This window comes from Myotis brandtii, unplaced genomic scaffold, assembly GCF_000412655.1.
Source record: "Myotis brandtii unplaced genomic scaffold, ASM41265v1 scaffold1171, whole genome shotgun sequence".
NCBI classification, from domain to species: Eukaryota; Metazoa; Chordata; class Mammalia; order Chiroptera; family Vespertilionidae; genus Myotis; species Myotis brandtii.
The window spans coordinates 1,143,560-1,159,722 of record NW_005354055.1 but is presented as its reverse complement, the minus strand read 5'-3'; the positions used below and the strand labels follow the sequence as shown (position 1 = coordinate 1,159,722).

The following is a 16,163-nucleotide window of genomic DNA, read 5'->3' as shown; positions in this document are numbered from 1 at the left end:
TCTGGTTCATTTGGAGAGAAATGACAGGAATATGAAAATCCAAAAGGGGCAATTTAAAAAGAAAATTTATTTCCATGGTTTAGTAAAGTTTTATTTTTGATGTTCTTAATTTTAAAGCCAAATTAATTGCAAGTTTTGTCTCTCAAAAACAAAAGAACCCCCAAATAATTAAGTTGTTTTTTACTTGCTCATGAACTCCTGATAGAAAAAATGTTCTTACTCTTGTTCAGTATAAAAACATGGACAGCCCACTCTCACCACTCGTGTTCAACATAGTACTGGAAGTATTAGCCATTGCAATTAGGCAAGAAGAAGAAATAAAAGGCATCCAAATTGGAAAAGAGGAAGTAAAACTGTCCTTATTTGCAGACGACATGATATTATACATACAAAACCCTAGAGACTCCATCAAAAAACTACTAGACTTAATACATGAATTTGGCAATGTAGCAGGATACAAAATTAACCCCAAGAAATCTGAGGCATTTCTATACACCAATAGTGAACTTTCAGAAAGAGAGATTAGAAAAACAATCCCATTTACCATCGCACCAAAAAAATTAAGATACCTAGGAATAAACTTAACTAAAGAGGTAAAAGACCTCTACTCAGAAAACTACAGGACATTGAAAAAAGAGATAGAGGAAGACATAAACAGATGGAAGAACATACCGTGTTCATGGATTGGTAGAATCAACATCATTAAAATGTCCATACTACCCAAAGCAATCTATAAATTCAACGCACTTCCCATTAAAATACCAATGGCCTACTTGCATGTGAGTACCAGAAACAAGAATTATTTAGATAAAAACCCGGGTGTAGGCTGCATCTGCACATGCACAGCATGATGAAGCACACTGAGACCAACCATGGGGACAGCTTCTGGCACTCACACCACAGGGATACATCTGCCACATGGACAGGAAAGCAAGGGTGGAGGAGGGAGTGAGGGGGAAGAGAGGAGTGTGGCTCAGTTCTGGTTCTGGAACTGATTGGCCAGCCAGTCCAGTCCCTCATAGAGCCCAGCCCCAGTGATGGCAGAGGTGGCCTGAAGGTACCAGTTCCTGTGGTGCAGAGAGTGCAGGCCCAGCTTGTCTGTGATCTCAGCTGTGCTCATGGCATTGGGGAGGTCCTGCTTGTTTGCAAGCACTAGCAGGACAACATCCTTGAGCTCTGTCATCATCCGCATCATCTCTTGTCTGGCCTCTTCCAAGAGAGTGCAGGCCCAGCTTGTCTGTGATCTCAGCTGTGCTCATGGCATTGGGGAGGTCCTGCTTGTTTGCAAGCACTAGCAGGACAACATCCTTGAGCTCTGTCATCATCCGCATCATCTCTTGTCTGGCCTCTTCCATGCGTTCTTGGTCAGTGCTGTCAACCACAAAGATGAGGCCATGTCTGCCTGGGCAGTATTGGCTCCAAAAAACCCGGCTCTTGTTCTGGCTATGTACGTCCCACACGACGAAGCTGATGTTCTTATACTCCACAGTCTCCACGTTGAAACCTATCGTGGGCATGGTTTCCACGACCTCATTCAGCTTCAGTTTGTACAGGATGGTGGTCTTCCCAGCACGGTCCAGGCCCACCATGAGAATGCGCATTTCCTTTTTGCCAAAAAGGCCCTTGAAGAGGTTCGCAAAGATATTTCCCATGCTGTAGACCCGAGGGAGAAATAATGGCCAGAGAAACCCTTGGCAGCCACGGTGCTGCTGCTGCTCTGAGGCAGGCGCTGGCTCTGTTTTGTGACTCTTTAGCAGATATTTGTTGATCCTTACTGTAATGCTCTGTCATTGCTATGACTCAACCACTGTTTCTGTTTGTGCTTTTGTGTATTCCACTTCCGCCGTCACTATCAATTAACTTACTGTTTTCTAAAGTTCAAAGTCCAGAGAGAACAGGTGCAGTTTTAATTGGTCTAGAATAGATGATTCATCACCATCATCCTGGTTCAACAGAACTGTCTTACTGGACACTCCTCTGGGTGGCACCTGACTATGATGATGACCCCCCGTGGGTGAGGCACCTAAGGAGTGTTTGAGGACCAATTCAGGGACTACTTTGAGAAGTTTGGCCAACCCAGTACATTGCATAATGTTTAAAGCATTCTTCTTTTTGTCCCTGCAATTCCAGGAATCCAAGAGATGTGAGATAACCTATGGAAACTGGGGATCCCTCCTGTTTGGTATTGGGGACGAACCTGCAGTCTGGTATGTGCAGTGACCAGGAATCAAACCGGTGACCTTTTGGTGCCTGGGTCGATGCTCAACCACTTAGCCACTCAAAAGAAGTCCTCCAATTTTTACAGTATTTGGACTTAGAGTGATATAATAAAGTAGAATTTAAGCCACTAGGGCTCTTTCTACTGTATGATGTTAACAGGTTACAAAATGAATACTTGTTTTAGAGAAGTAATTATAATTTTCAAGCCCAAGTAAAATTGTGTAGAGATTTTTTTTTGGGGTAGTTTAAAACCCCAGAACATAAAAATGAAAGTGAGATTTGGCTGATGATTTTCTCTTAATTCTTCTTAAGAAAGAACATTTCCATGTCCTTATAACATCCAGAAAGATTGAGGATTTTTACAAAACAATCAAATCAACATTGCCTGAGTTATCTTTACCATGTTCTTATTTTATCCTTAAAAACTTAAGATTTGTACAAGAAGATAAAACTGATATTCCCTGAGCTATGTCATTTTAAAATATTCCTGAACATACAGAGAAAGGCCAAAAGAATGTTTGAAATGCACAGCTAAAGAACAACTACAACCACCTTCACAGGAGAAGCTCAAAATGAAGTTTTGATGTTGATGTTTTGCCAAATTTTCTCTGAGATATTGATTATGACTTGCAGCCAAATATGACTCATTGCTATAAGTGTTATATCTAAAATGATATAATTAGTTTTTTGAGTTTCAGGGGAGAAAAAAAGGTGATATTTTAGCTTAACTAATAAACATATTACAGTTATTCTTCACATGTACAACAAGTGCATATAATGTGATTAGGTTAAATACTGACACCAGGGTTCTTTAAGACATAACCCGGCCATATCAACCAATATTGATGCTCACTAGCCAATATAACACATGCATGCACACAGAGCTTACAATCAGATTCTTATTGCTATACTAAAGTGTCTGCAGTCAGGCAAGGATCACCAGATTTTTGAGGCTCAAAAGAAACAGGAATAAAAAGAATTTGCAGGACTCGGGGACAGAATGGAAGGTTTTAAAAACCTCTAATAGCCTCAGGCCATTAGGAGGATAGTACATTCATGAAACAAATCAAGATGCTATTAAAAAAAGAAAAGAATATATAAAAGGCTATTGAAAATTTAAAGTATTAGGGCAGAAAATAAATAAGGTTTTGCTTTGTGCACATTAACCACAGGTTAAAACCCATATTTTAAATAAATAGCCGAGAATAACCTATACTCCTTCCTAATGATTCAGTAGTTGTGGCTGTAGAGGTGGTATTTATTATCATCTTCTGTCCCCTCAAATTCATCTTGGGGTGCCCCAGACAACCAATGCAATGTTTGTTTCAACTGTCTGTCATTTCAGGTTATTCTGAAATTCCCTTATTATTTTGCCTGTTTTTTCCTTTTAACTGTTTTACTTCAACTTCCTGTTTTTAACTACCTATTCATGTTTGGTGTAGATTAAATGTTCACTGTAGAACATTTAGTTTTACAAAATTATTCTACTCTGAGAAGTAAATTAAAAAAAAATGATACTAGCAATAAAGAAAACCATGATCTTTAACCTATTTGTATTTTCAGGGAACTGATCATGATAGGAAGTGGAACTAAACACAATCTAGTAAATAAAATTAAAAAAAAATAATGGCAGCAGGAAGTTAAGCTCATTTGTGTGAGTTAATGATTAAAAAAAATTTTTTTTGTTAATCCTCACATAAGCATATTTTTCCCATTGCTTTTTCAGAGAGAGTGGAAAGAAGGGAGGGGTGCCTCCTGCATGCACCCTGCATTCACTCCTACCAGGAGTGGGGAGCGAACCTGCAACCTTTCGGTGTGAAGGCTGACATTCTAACCATTGAGAAACACTGGCCAAGGCTGTGAGTTAATGATTTTTAAGTGATCAAAAGTTAAAAGCCATAAAATAACGTTTAAAAGCCTTTGAAGGCTCAGCTCTCAGGTTCCAATGATCAGGCACAATTTATCTTTCTAAAGTCCACTCTCCCAGATTACTTTGACATACTGCAATACCATGCCACCGGGTTCTAAAAATGTCAACATTTCTGTTTGCTCAGCACAGTTTTTCTTCTCTCTATATTTTCACACATGGAAAAATCAAGATTCTGCATACCCTAAAATCTTTAAATAATATTGGCATTTTAGAAGATGAACTACATGAATCCTTGGTGTCTTCTACTCCTGGGTTACAGATGTCTGCTCCCAGTGTACATGCACCCTAATTTGTAAATCCTGCAATCTTCTGAACCCATTCATTTTCCAGATGACAAAAATGAAATAATTTGCCAAGGTTTAGAGTTAAAGATAGAACCCAATGCACTGAATGGAGAAATTATTTGTGAATTACATATCTGAAAAGGCATTCATATCCAGAATGTATAAAGAACTCTTATAACTCTACAATAAAAAGACAAATAACCCCACTTTAAAAATGGGCAAAGGATTTTAATACACATTTCTCCAAAGAAGATATACAAGTGGTCAATCAGTACATGAAAAGATGTTCAACGTCATTAGTTATTAGTGAAATGCAAATAAAAACCAGTAAGAGATAGCATTTCACATTCACTAGGCTTGCTAGAATAAAGAAGAGAATGGCAGGCGCTGGTGAGGGTGTGGAGAAATCAGAGCTCTTATATACTGCTGGTGGGGTCAAAAAATGGTGCTGCTGCTTTGGAAAACAGTTTATCAATTCCTCAACTTGTTAAACATAGAGTTATTTATGACCCAACAATACCACACCTAAGTACACAACCAAGAGAATTGAAAGCATATCTATACACACAAACTGACGCATAAATGTTTTAGAGTAGCATTATTTATAATAGCCAAATGTCCATCAATTAATGGATGGATAAACAAGATTTGGCATATCCATACAATGAAATAGTGTTTGTCTGTAAAAAGGAATAAAATACTGATATAAGCAATAAGTGGATGAACCTTGAAAACGTTATGCTCAGCCCTGGCTGGTTTGGCTCAATGGATAGAACATTGGCCTGTAGACTGAAGGGTCTCAGGTTCGATTCCGGTCAAGGGCACATGCTGGGGTTGCAGCCTTGATCCCCAGTAGGGGGTGTGCAGGAGGCAGCCAGTTAATGATTCTCTCTCATCATTGATGTCTCTATCTCCCTCTCCCTCTCTGAAATCAATAAAAATATATTTTTAAAAAGAAAACATGCTCAGTGAAAGAAGCCAGATGTAAAAGTCCACATATTGTATAATTTCATTTATATTAAATGTCCAGAAAAGGCAAATTAATAGAGAAAGAAGTAGATTAGTAGTTACCAAGGCCTGGGGGGAAATAGGAAATAGAGAGTGACTACTAATGAGCATGGGGTTTCTTTTGGGGATTAAAAACTAAGTTTTTGTTTTGATAAAAATGTTTTAAAATTACATGATGGTTACATAATTCTATAAATATACTAAAATCCACTGAATTGTAAACTTTAAAAGTGTAAATTTTATGGAGTGTGAATTCACTTCAGTAAAGCTGTTGTATTAAAAAAAACACTTATTATACTTTTCCTTTGAGCTAATAGGTAAAGTGAGTTCTTGGAGAGACATAGAATTCTTCTGTTTCTAGGTGGGAAATTTCTCTGTCTGGCTCTCCATTAATGAACTCATCTGCTATTTTAATGTCTGTCAAGGTTTTCATTGAAATACCACATCTTCCTTGGTGGGCATTGCTGCCCTGACTTAGGTAAAAATCTGTGGCACCCTTTACATTGTAAACAGATAAAAGCAGAGTTTTTCTGGTTGGAAATGATGTGGAGACCTAGTATGCTAAACACATACTTTTATATGTAGCCCAATTTTGTTACATAATAGATAGTGAAATACACCTTTTAGCTGGGACCTTTGCTGAATAATAGGGGCCATTATTAGACCATAAACTAATACTTTTCTCTACCCTAAAACCATTAGTGGGGGTTAAAAGAAAAAAAAATAAGCCAGTCCCACCTTGTAGCAATATGATAAATAGATATATCTTTTAAAACTGTAAAACATGTCTTTTAGATGAATTTGAGGAACATTCCCATAAAGTAGGTTGACATAGGGTGCTGTGTAGAATGTCTAAAAATAACCACAAGCATTCATTTCCTTGCTTTCAAAAAGTTTGTATACTTTCTTGGGAAGATAAGCATTACATGAACTGTTTAATTAAATGATATAATATGAAAAGCACATGATTTTGGCACATATTAAATAAGACCACCAGAATTCATTCACTAAAAACTATTAAAGTGCTTTCTAGGTACCACATGCTATTTGAAACATGGAGATTACTGTGCTAAACAAGATAGTGGTCCCAGGCCACCTAAATAGCAACACAGAGCAATAATGCAAAAGATGTCACAGTCACTAAGTGCAGTAGAAATGGTAAGTTACTCCTTAGTATTTGAGAAATAGCATTGGGAAGTTGTAAGCACAAAGTTTGGACTTGTTATCTGTTTATTAAAAGATTCAAGGGTGTGGCTCTTGCCTTTAATTACAGCAGCACACAGTCCACTCACTGATGACCATGAGATCACTCATGTCTATATATACGTACACTTTTTCAGGTAGAGCTGGGCCGCTTGTGATGGAAGATGAGTGTTATCTGGGGCCAGGCCAGGGCTACTGACAGTTGGCTGCCTGTACCTTCCCTTATAAAGCAGGTACACAGTGAAGGTGTTAGTAGTGGTGCTGGCTCATGGTGAAGGGTTTATAAACAGGTGTTTACCTGAAGCCTTCCCACCATGGTAGCAAGGCCACTCCAACATGCTGAGAATGTACAAGTCTTAGAGCTGCACCTGGTGGGTTCTGCCATCTTTCCATCGGTTTCTCGATGTTGACAAAGCTGCGACCCTGCCAGTTAGGCCTGAGGAGATGCAGAGGTAGAGATATAATTATGTGCACCAGCTCCTCCCCCTCCGAGAACCCGCTCCTTGGACTCACCCCAGCAGGTTGAGCTTCTTTGTTTGTTTCCTTTTTGCAGCCCTGGCACTGAGACATGTTTGTTCATAAATGTGCCTCAACTTTGTAACCTCTTCTCCTTCCTGAAAACGCATGATGTGATTTCTTTCCCTCAGCCCCTCTCTAGGAGGGCTAGTCCACTCCCTTCTACCCAAGACCAGCACACTCCCTCAGGAACTTACCCAGTTTTCCTGCTCAGGGCTACCAGCTGTTTCATCCGTTAGTGGTGACTTGCACAATCCTAAGCAAAGAGGTTGGAGGTAGAAAGAGTGAGAAACAGGAATCCTGTTCTAATATCAGGGCCTGGGGTCTCTGGAGGGCTGGGGGCTCTGTAAGAACTGTCGCTGTAGGACAGCAGTTTTCAGAATGTGGTCAGAGAACTTTTTTCCCTATGGTCAGAGTACATTTGAGTCCCCAGGATCCTCCCTTTTTCAAATACATGTTTTCAACCAAAACATATCTCCACAGATTGAGTGCAGAAGCTGATGTGAGAATCCAGCTGCCTTCTATTAAGCCAGACACAAGAGATTTGAAAAAAGCAAATCCCACTCCTCTTGTTAACTTTTGTTTTAGAAAATACGGCTGCATTTTAAATAAAAATGTTATTTATGCTAACATGTAATGTATTTTTTGTTGCTATTTTTAAGTAAATTAATATTTTTAAGTTTTGTTTGAATTTTAATGCAATAAATATTGACATGCTCATATAAAGAGAACTCCTTGGAGTTCCTCAACAATTTTTAAAATATAAAGGGATTCTGATATTTAAAAATTTGAGAACTGCTGCTCTAGGTCTGCTCTTGGCCCCCATTTGTTCTCTTTCTTGGCTCTTCCCAAGATACCTCACCACGAGCCATTGCTTCAACTACCACCTCCAAGCTGAGGGCAGCACCTGAATTTCTGTGGGCCACTCTGCATGCACCTGGAGGTAAGGGAATCAAGACTGCTCCTGAGAGTTGAACTGGATAAATCCCTACACTGCAGATGTGATCAGCCTTTCACTCATTCAACAAATATTTATTGAGCACCTCCCCTGTGCCATGTACTATTGTAGACACTGGGCTTACTGGAATAAGCAAAACAGAAAATTCCCGAACATTCTACTGGGGTATTGTTGGGAGAGTATAATCCTATATAATAAAGGTGTAATATGCAAATGGTTGTTACATAACGACTGACCGAATAACGACCGGATCATGGACCAGCAGGAGGGTGGGGCAGCGACCTACAAGCGGGCAGCAGAGAGCTACAGGAGGGGCAGGGCAGCAAGCTATGAGGGGGGTTGGGGGAGCTACAGGAGGGCGGGGCAGCAGATGGAGAGCTACTGGCGCACGGATTCGTGCACAGGGCTACTAGTAAAGTATAATGAGAAATAAAGCCATATGTAGAAGTATTATAAGAAATTATCTGTAAGAGCTTGACTTTAGAAAGTATTTGGGATAACCCCAAATTCCAGGATCCTTTTCCCACAAGGTTTCCAAAGGTGTTATTCAGACAATGGACAATGAAAAAGGAAAGCAAAGTAATGTGACAAAGATTGTGTGTGTGACTGTATGTGTGCATGTATAGCCTAGAAATTATGTTGTCCATTAGCCATTCTGCTGGTAGGCCTCTGGGAAGTAGGTGTTTACAAATTTCATCTTGGTAAGGAGGCAAATATGATGCAAGAAAAGTTCCTGTCAACCACAGGAGTGGGGGGAGGAAGAGACCCAGGGGAGCACACCTTGGGATTGGCAGCTCCAGGACAAGACCATACTAGCATACTTGCAGCACAGGTTTGTGACAATCCAGAGAAGAGCACGGGCTCTGAGCCACCATGAGGTCACCTAAGCACCACCTTCCAGATACCATCTCTTAGGACAAAACAGGAAGAGAAACAGCTCTAATAGGGAGCAATTACCTGGAATGAGACTGTCTTAAGTTAGGAGAGTGAGATACTTTAATTGGTCATTTTGAGTTTCATTTCCAACATTTTCTTTGCACATCAGTGATGTTGTGTGATAAAATTTCAATCTGGCTGCATTAACATTTTATTGTTGTTGGGCTTGTGTGTGAAACCTTTTGAGGCAGGGAACTCTGGAAAGAATGACTCAATCAGACCTTCCTTCTAGACATAAATGTTACTAGCAGTTGGCCAAATGGAGATAGGGGGCTAGTGAAAATAGATGCCAGAAGGCAAAGAGAACAGGATGGACAAATTTACTCAATTAATTTTTATTCTTTAACAGTTTTATGAGAAAGAGGTCACTATATTATAAAGCTACAATAATCAAAACAGTATGGCATTGGCATAATAGGTATGTAGCTCAATGGAAGAGAATAGAGTCCAGAAATAAATCCTTGCTTATATGGTCAAGTAATGTATGTCAAAGGATATACTAGTATAATGGGGTAAAGACAATATCTTCAATGAGTGGTGTTGGAAAACTGGACAGATACATGCCAGAAAATGAAATTAGACCACTTCCTTACACCATATACAAAAATAAACTAAAAATGGATTAAAGACTTAAATGTAAGACCTGAAATTATAAAACTCCTAGGAGAAAACATAGGCAGTAAGCTCTTTGCATCATTCTTAGCAATATATTTTTGGTTATGTCACCTTAGGCAAGGGAAATGAAAGGAAAAACAAACAAATGGGGCTACATCAAACTGAAAAGTTTTTGCACAGTGAAAGAAACTATCAACAAAATGAAAAGACAACCTACTGAATGGGGGAAGATACTCACAAATAATACATTTGATAAAGGGATAATATCAAAAATATGTCAGGAACTCATACAACTTAACACCAAAAAAAAAAAAAAGCCTCCCCCAAACCCCACATCAAAAATCAAACAATCCAACCAAATATATGTGCAGAGAACCTGAATAGACATTTCTCCAAAGAGGACATACAGATGGTCAACAGATATATGAAGAGATACTCAACATCACCTTTTCTTTAAAAAGATAGAACCCAATATAAAAAACCAGATAGAACTAGAAAAGGAAATAACTCATTTGACTTTCCATATGTGATTCTGAACATTTCACTTTTGTTATTATTGGTAAAATCAGTGCTCTTAGAATCTTTCTAAAAGGATTTATGTCTGACTGCAATCTAGATCTTAAATATGTATTTTAGAGAAAGTCAACACTCACTTTGTAACATTTTTAGATAAGATGACCTTTTGGGAGTTTTTGTTTTTTTAAAAAGATCAAGATAGGGTTTCTGTCAAAGACATGTTAACCAATCTAGCCAGGTGCACACACTACTCTGGTACCAATTTGTACAACTTGTATAGTTGCTCTGTGGTTCTGTAGGTTCTACCCTGGCACTTTGTAATACTGTTTTCTAGTGAAAGTCTTTGAACATTATCTCCTTCCTCAACCTCGGGGCCTTCTCCCCTGCCTTTTCTGAGAGGAAGTGGCCCACCAGCCCAACGCAGACTTATCTTTCAAAACCATCTCGTGGTTCAGAGGCTGTGCTTTATTTTTAAGGAACAGCTTTTTCTCACACAGATGGGGGAAGTAAGCTACCTCAAACTGGACAGGGGATTTCCACCAAGAACTAAGATCTAAAGACTGTTTTAGAACTTTTGAGTACAAATGTATACTTTTGTTCCAGAAAGTACACTTTTGAGCACAAATGCTAAACCTTCTCTTCCCGCTGCTTCTGGACATCTCTCTTCCTTGTCCAAAACCCTTCCATGACTTGGTGACACTTTCTCTTTAGAGTCACCCTCTCAGATAGGGTGGTTTTAGAGATGGGAAACCAGACATGCCAGGGGTAGACTGATTGCAGCCTTGCACAGTTGCACAGAGTGGTGGAAGTGCACTGGCCTGTAGACCAAGTGATCCAGTTCCTCATTCCAGCCTCACTGGACTGGACCTTCATGGCTTCTGATCAGCACGTCATGTGTTCATCTCGGGCTTTCATGTCCCTGTGTGAAAATGTGAACTAGGAGTGCTGTTAAGTTCTTGCTGTCCCCGAGGACACAAAAGCATAGATATGGGGAAAGCATAATGATGGTGGATTCCTCTGAGGCTGTGGCAGAGGAGAAAAGAGTAGATTCAGAGGATAACTCATTGTGCTTTGGGGGCATTATTGTAAGAGTCAAATAAGGGTTACTTGAACACAAGCGCTGGGATACCACAGTAGTCAATCTGATAACCCAGACTGCTACTAAGTAACTAAGCACATACAGCATGGAGATACTGCACAAAGGGACGACTCACATTCTGATTGGGATGGCAAGAGATTTTACCATGCTACTCGGAATGGCATGCCATTTATGACGTATGCATTGTTTATTTCTGGAATTTTCCATTTAATATTTTTGGACCTTGGTTGCCCCTGGGTAACTGAAACCACAGAATGGGAAGCTGTGGATAAGGGGACTACTGAAATTGACCTTTCTGCAATTGATCACTCCCTTTTCCTTAAACACCTCTCCTTATTCCTGCTTTGGTCTCTAGCTCCCCACCTTGTCCTACCTCTCTTAGTCATTTTTTTTTTTTCTTTTTTGCCTAATCCTCTTCATTTTCTTAGCATCCCAGTGTTCAATCCTTGGATTTCTCTATCTATATCCCACTTCTTAGGTGATCTTAATTTAAATATCACCTTCCTCAAGTTGGTTCATCCCTGCATGTTCCCCATTTCACTAAATGACACTCTTCCGTTGGCTCAAGCCAAAATCTTGGACAGTCCTTTAATCTTGTTCTCCACAATTTTCTATTTAATTCATCAGCAAATCTGAGATATATGTGTTTTCAAGTCTGACCATTTATCCCATCTTCATTGCTACTACCTAAGTTTAATTCTCATCTAATACTTTAGTAGACTCCTAATTGGGCTCCCTCTGCCATGTCCACCCTGCCAACATTCTATTCTACACATAGATCCTTAAAAAATTATTAATTAGATCCTATTACTGCCCTGCTCAAAACCCTCTAATGGCTTCCCATATTCTCAGAGAAAAATGCCAAGTGCTCACCATGGCCTCTGACACCCTCTCTCACCATTTGTATCCTCTCTCACACTCTCTTAGCCCCACACACTGGCTTTGCTTTTCCTTGATCATGCCATGCTGGCCTGGCCTTGGGAGCTTTGTATTTGCTGGACTCTGTACCTGACAATACTCTCCTCTGGGCCTTTGCAGGGCTCACTCTTGTACTTTATATTCAAGGCTCTTGTCAAGTGCTTCAGAAAGATTCCCTTCACATGCCACTTAAAATGGCATTCCCAAACTCCCCATCCCTTTAAATGGTTTATTTTCTCCATAGCACTTATCACTACTGGTCATTATACTAGTATATTATGTTCATTTGTCAAATATTTGTTTGACCTTGTCATTTTTTGTTTACTCTTATGTTGTCAGTGTCTAAAATAGGACACAGTAGCTATTCAATATTTATTGAATGCCTTTATCAATGTAAGAAAATTCAGAATCGGTAGAGAATTTTTATGCATTTATTTGAGCCAAACTGATGACATTGTAGGGAAGCAAGATATCACATACTCCAAGAATGACAGTTTTACAGTTTCTTTTATGCCTTTGGAATTAAGGAGGAAACGTAGGAAAACTACCTGAAGGGGGGAGAAAGCTGGGAGATGTTTGCTAACGGGCTGCCATGTGTGATGATGAGATGCAGGTCTCCTAGAGAGGACAATGACTACTGAGTAGTCATTCATTTTGGGGGACATCCAGTAACAGGGGAACCACAGGATGAACTGGAATAATAAACCACATTATCTGGACACAGTGTTTCTCTCCAAACACAGGAATCTGAAAGAGCAGTGTAGGAAACTCCTCTGGCTACTCAAATAAAACTCAATAAAAATTCAGTTACTTAGACTTGCAGACCTTATCATTTACTCTTGAAAATAATCATCTATAGAAAATTTCAAATTAGAAAATAAGCTAAAAATAAATTCTTATTGTGGTGATGGTTATACTATAACTATACTAAAAGTTATTGAATTGTACACTTAAAATGGGTGATTTTCATGGAATAAAATATGACACCTCAAAAAACTTTTAAAAACTAAACTTATATTTGTTAAATATTGGAATGCCATATTTGAAAATTTAAGTCAGGGTCACACTTAACATAGTACTCAGTGTTGATTTTTCTTTTTATTTTTTTCTAAATTTTTATTTATTTATTTTTTATTTTTTTCTTTATTGATAAGGTATTACCTATGTGTTCTTACCTCCTCCTTGCTCCCCCCCCCCACCTTCACTCATGCCCTCACCACCCTGGTGTCTGTGTACATTGGTTAGGCCTATATGCATGCATACAAGTCCTTTGCTGGCCTTCCCACTGCAGTTTGACAATCAGTTTGAGGCAGCTCTGCCTCTGTATCTATTATTGTTCAAAAGTTTGTAATGGTCTCTATTATCCATGAATGAGTGAGATCATGTGGTATTTTTCCTTCATTGACTGGCTTATTTCACTTAGCATAATGCTCTCCAGTTCCATCCATGCTGTTGCAAATGGTAAGAGTTCCTTCTTTTTTACAGCAGCATAGTATTCCATCGTGTAGATGTACCACAGTTTTCTAATCCATTCATCTACTGATGGGCACTTAGGCTGTTTCCAAATCTTAGCTATGGTGAATTGTGCTGCTATGAACATAGGGGTGCATATATCCTTTCTGATTGGTGTTTTTGGTTTCTTGGGATATATTCCTAGAAGTGGGATCACAGGGTCAAATGGGAGTTCCATTTCCAGTTTTTTGAGGAAACTCCATACTGTCTTCCATAGTGGCTGCACCAGTCTGCATTCCCACCAGCAGTGCACAAGTGTTCCTTTTTCTCCACATCCTCTCCAGCACTTGTCGTTTGTTGATTTGTTGATGATAGCCATTCTGACAGGTGTGAGATGGTACCTCATTGTTGTTTTGATTTGCATCTCTCGGATGATTAGTGACTTTGAGCATGTTTTCATATGTCTCTTGGCTTTCTGAATGTCCTCTTTTGAAAGGTGTCTATTTAGGTCCTTTGCCCATTTTTTGATTGGATTGTTTATCTTCCTTTTGTTAAGTTGTATGAGTTCCCTATAAATGTTGGAGATTAGGCCCTTATCAGATATAATGTTGGCAAATATGTTCTCCCATGTAGTGGGCTTTCTTGTTGTTTTGTTGATGGTTTCTTTTGCTGTGCAGAAACTTTTTATTTTGATGTAGTCCCATTTGTTTATTTTCTCTTTAGTTTCCAATGCCCTAGGATCTGTATCGGTGAAGAAATTGCTTCGGCATATGTCTGAGATTTTGTTGCCTTTGGATTCTTCTAGTATTTTTATGGTTTCCCGTCGTATATTTAAGTCCTTTATCCATTTTGAGTTTATTTTTGTGTATGGTGTAAGTTGGTGGTCTAGTTTCATTTTCTTGCATGTATCTGTCCAATTTTCCCAACACCATTTATTGAAGAGACTGTCTTGACTCCATTGTATGTTCTTGCCTCCTTTGTCAAATATTAATTGAGCATAGTGGTTTGCATCGATTTCTGGGTTCTCTATTCTATTCCATTGGTCTGTCTATATGTCTGTTCTTGTGCCAGTACCAGGCAGTTTTGAGAACAGTGGCTTTGTAATACAGCTTGATATCTGGTATTGAGATCCCTCCTACTTTGTTCTTTCTCAGGATTGTTGCAGCTATTCGGGGTCTTTTTTTCATTCCAGATGAATTTTTGGAGAGTTTTTTCTAGGTCTGTGAAATATGCCGTTGGTATTTTAATGGGGAGTGCATTGAATCTATAAAATGCTTTGGGTACTATGGACATTTTAATGATGTTGATTCTACCAATCCATGAACACGGTATGTTCTTCCATCTGTTTGTCTTCTTCTATCTCTTTTTTCAGTGTCCTGTAGTTTTCCGAGTACAGGTCTTTTACCTCCTTAGATAAACTTATTCATAGGTAGCTTAATTTTTTTTGGTGCGACGGTAAATAGGATTTTTTAAAATCTCTCTTTCTGTAAGTTCACAGTGTTGATTTTTAAATGTATTAAATTAAGCAGCCAACCAAGCCACCGTTCTGATAAAAGAAAAATCCATTGGAAAAGAATTAGGTCACTCATTATGAGTTAACATAAACCAGAAGTGAAACTGCAACAGTGCCCAGGATAACAACAGGGGTTTGTGTAAGGCTTAGAAATCCCTTCCTTGCAACACTCCTTGGCCAGTATGCGCTCTTGTTTTTCCTGGCAAAGTCCAGCCCATATTATCTACGTACTTCTCTCTCTCAGAACAACTCAGCAAAATAAACTTTTGGTTTGTTTGTTGGACAACATTATTTTACACAGATGTCAAACAGGCCCAAAACAAACAAACAGCAACTTCATAGACTAAAAATGGGGCGGGTGGCGGGGGGGGGGGTGCTTTTATCTTTGGCCTATTCAACCATCTCACACAAACCAACTACTTATAGTACAACTAGGTGCACACATACAAAATGTTACTGGAATGCTTGGAATAAAACTTTTGCTGTTGTTGTTTTGCTTTTTTTACAAGGTTGGCTTTTTTTTCTCCTTTCAGATTATAATGAACATGGTTGCACACAGGTAAAGTAGGACAGAGGAGGCTCCAAAGGCTAGTTTGATCATCCAAGATCATTAAAAATGGCTGACCCCCTAACAATTTGTACAAAAATATAGAATGTAAGTAAAAAACACAAACAAGACTTTTCTTTTAAAGGTATTTTTAAGAATTAAAAAAGCAAGACCTTGGAAGTTTTGGTCTTTTCCTCCTCTTGTAAATTCATATTGTGGTTTTGGATGGGTGGGGAGAGAGCATGTCATCTGTGGGTGACGCTGCCTTTGATGGGGGAGGGGAGTGGGGAGACTTCCTACGTGAAAATGACCAGATTCTAAGAAGGGAAGTGGAGAGTGAATAGGTCACAGTGGCCTTTTGTGTTTTTTTTTAAATTTAACTCTTTGATTTGTGCTGTCCAGTCATCCTCATCAGTCTGCTGCTTCTTGGTGTCAACATCACCATCCT

At 39.0% G+C, this 16,163-nt stretch overlaps 1 protein-coding gene and 1 long non-coding RNA gene across 5 annotated transcripts in view; one reads left to right on the top strand and one right to left on the bottom strand.

Moving 5' to 3' along the window:
* Positions 1-15,913, top strand: part of LOC102250582 — a 17,634-nt gene extending 1,721 nt beyond the window's left edge. Inside the window, exons 2-4 of one of the 3 annotated variants that reach the window (XR_313137.2) lie at positions 2,131-2,207; positions 8,015-8,104; positions 15,702-15,913. This is a non-coding gene — a long non-coding RNA (uncharacterized LOC102250582). Of the gene's footprint in view, positions 1-2,130; positions 2,208-3,946; positions 4,080-8,014; positions 8,334-15,701 lie in introns of those variants that run through there. The other 2 variants (XR_001359857.1, XR_001359856.1) reach the window with 2 other exon arrangements.
* LOC102250274 (ADP-ribosylation factor 1) lies at positions 781-1,754 on the bottom strand. 2 transcript variants are annotated; one of them, XM_005858394.2, is made up of 2 exons: positions 1,302-1,754; positions 781-1,174 (listed from the first exon to the last, which is right to left on the bottom strand). In XM_005858394.2, exons 1-2 carry the CDS (start codon positions 1,650-1,652, stop codon positions 974-976), a joined length of 552 nt encoding a protein of 183 aa, XP_005858456.1. In that variant the 5' UTR covers positions 1,653-1,754; the 3' UTR covers positions 781-973. The 2 variants fall into 2 exon arrangements, with proteins under 2 accessions (XP_005858456.1, XP_014385569.1); XM_014530083.1 differs by having other exon boundaries at positions 781-1,207; positions 1,347-1,752.
* Positions 15,914-16,163: the final 250 nt, after the last annotated feature.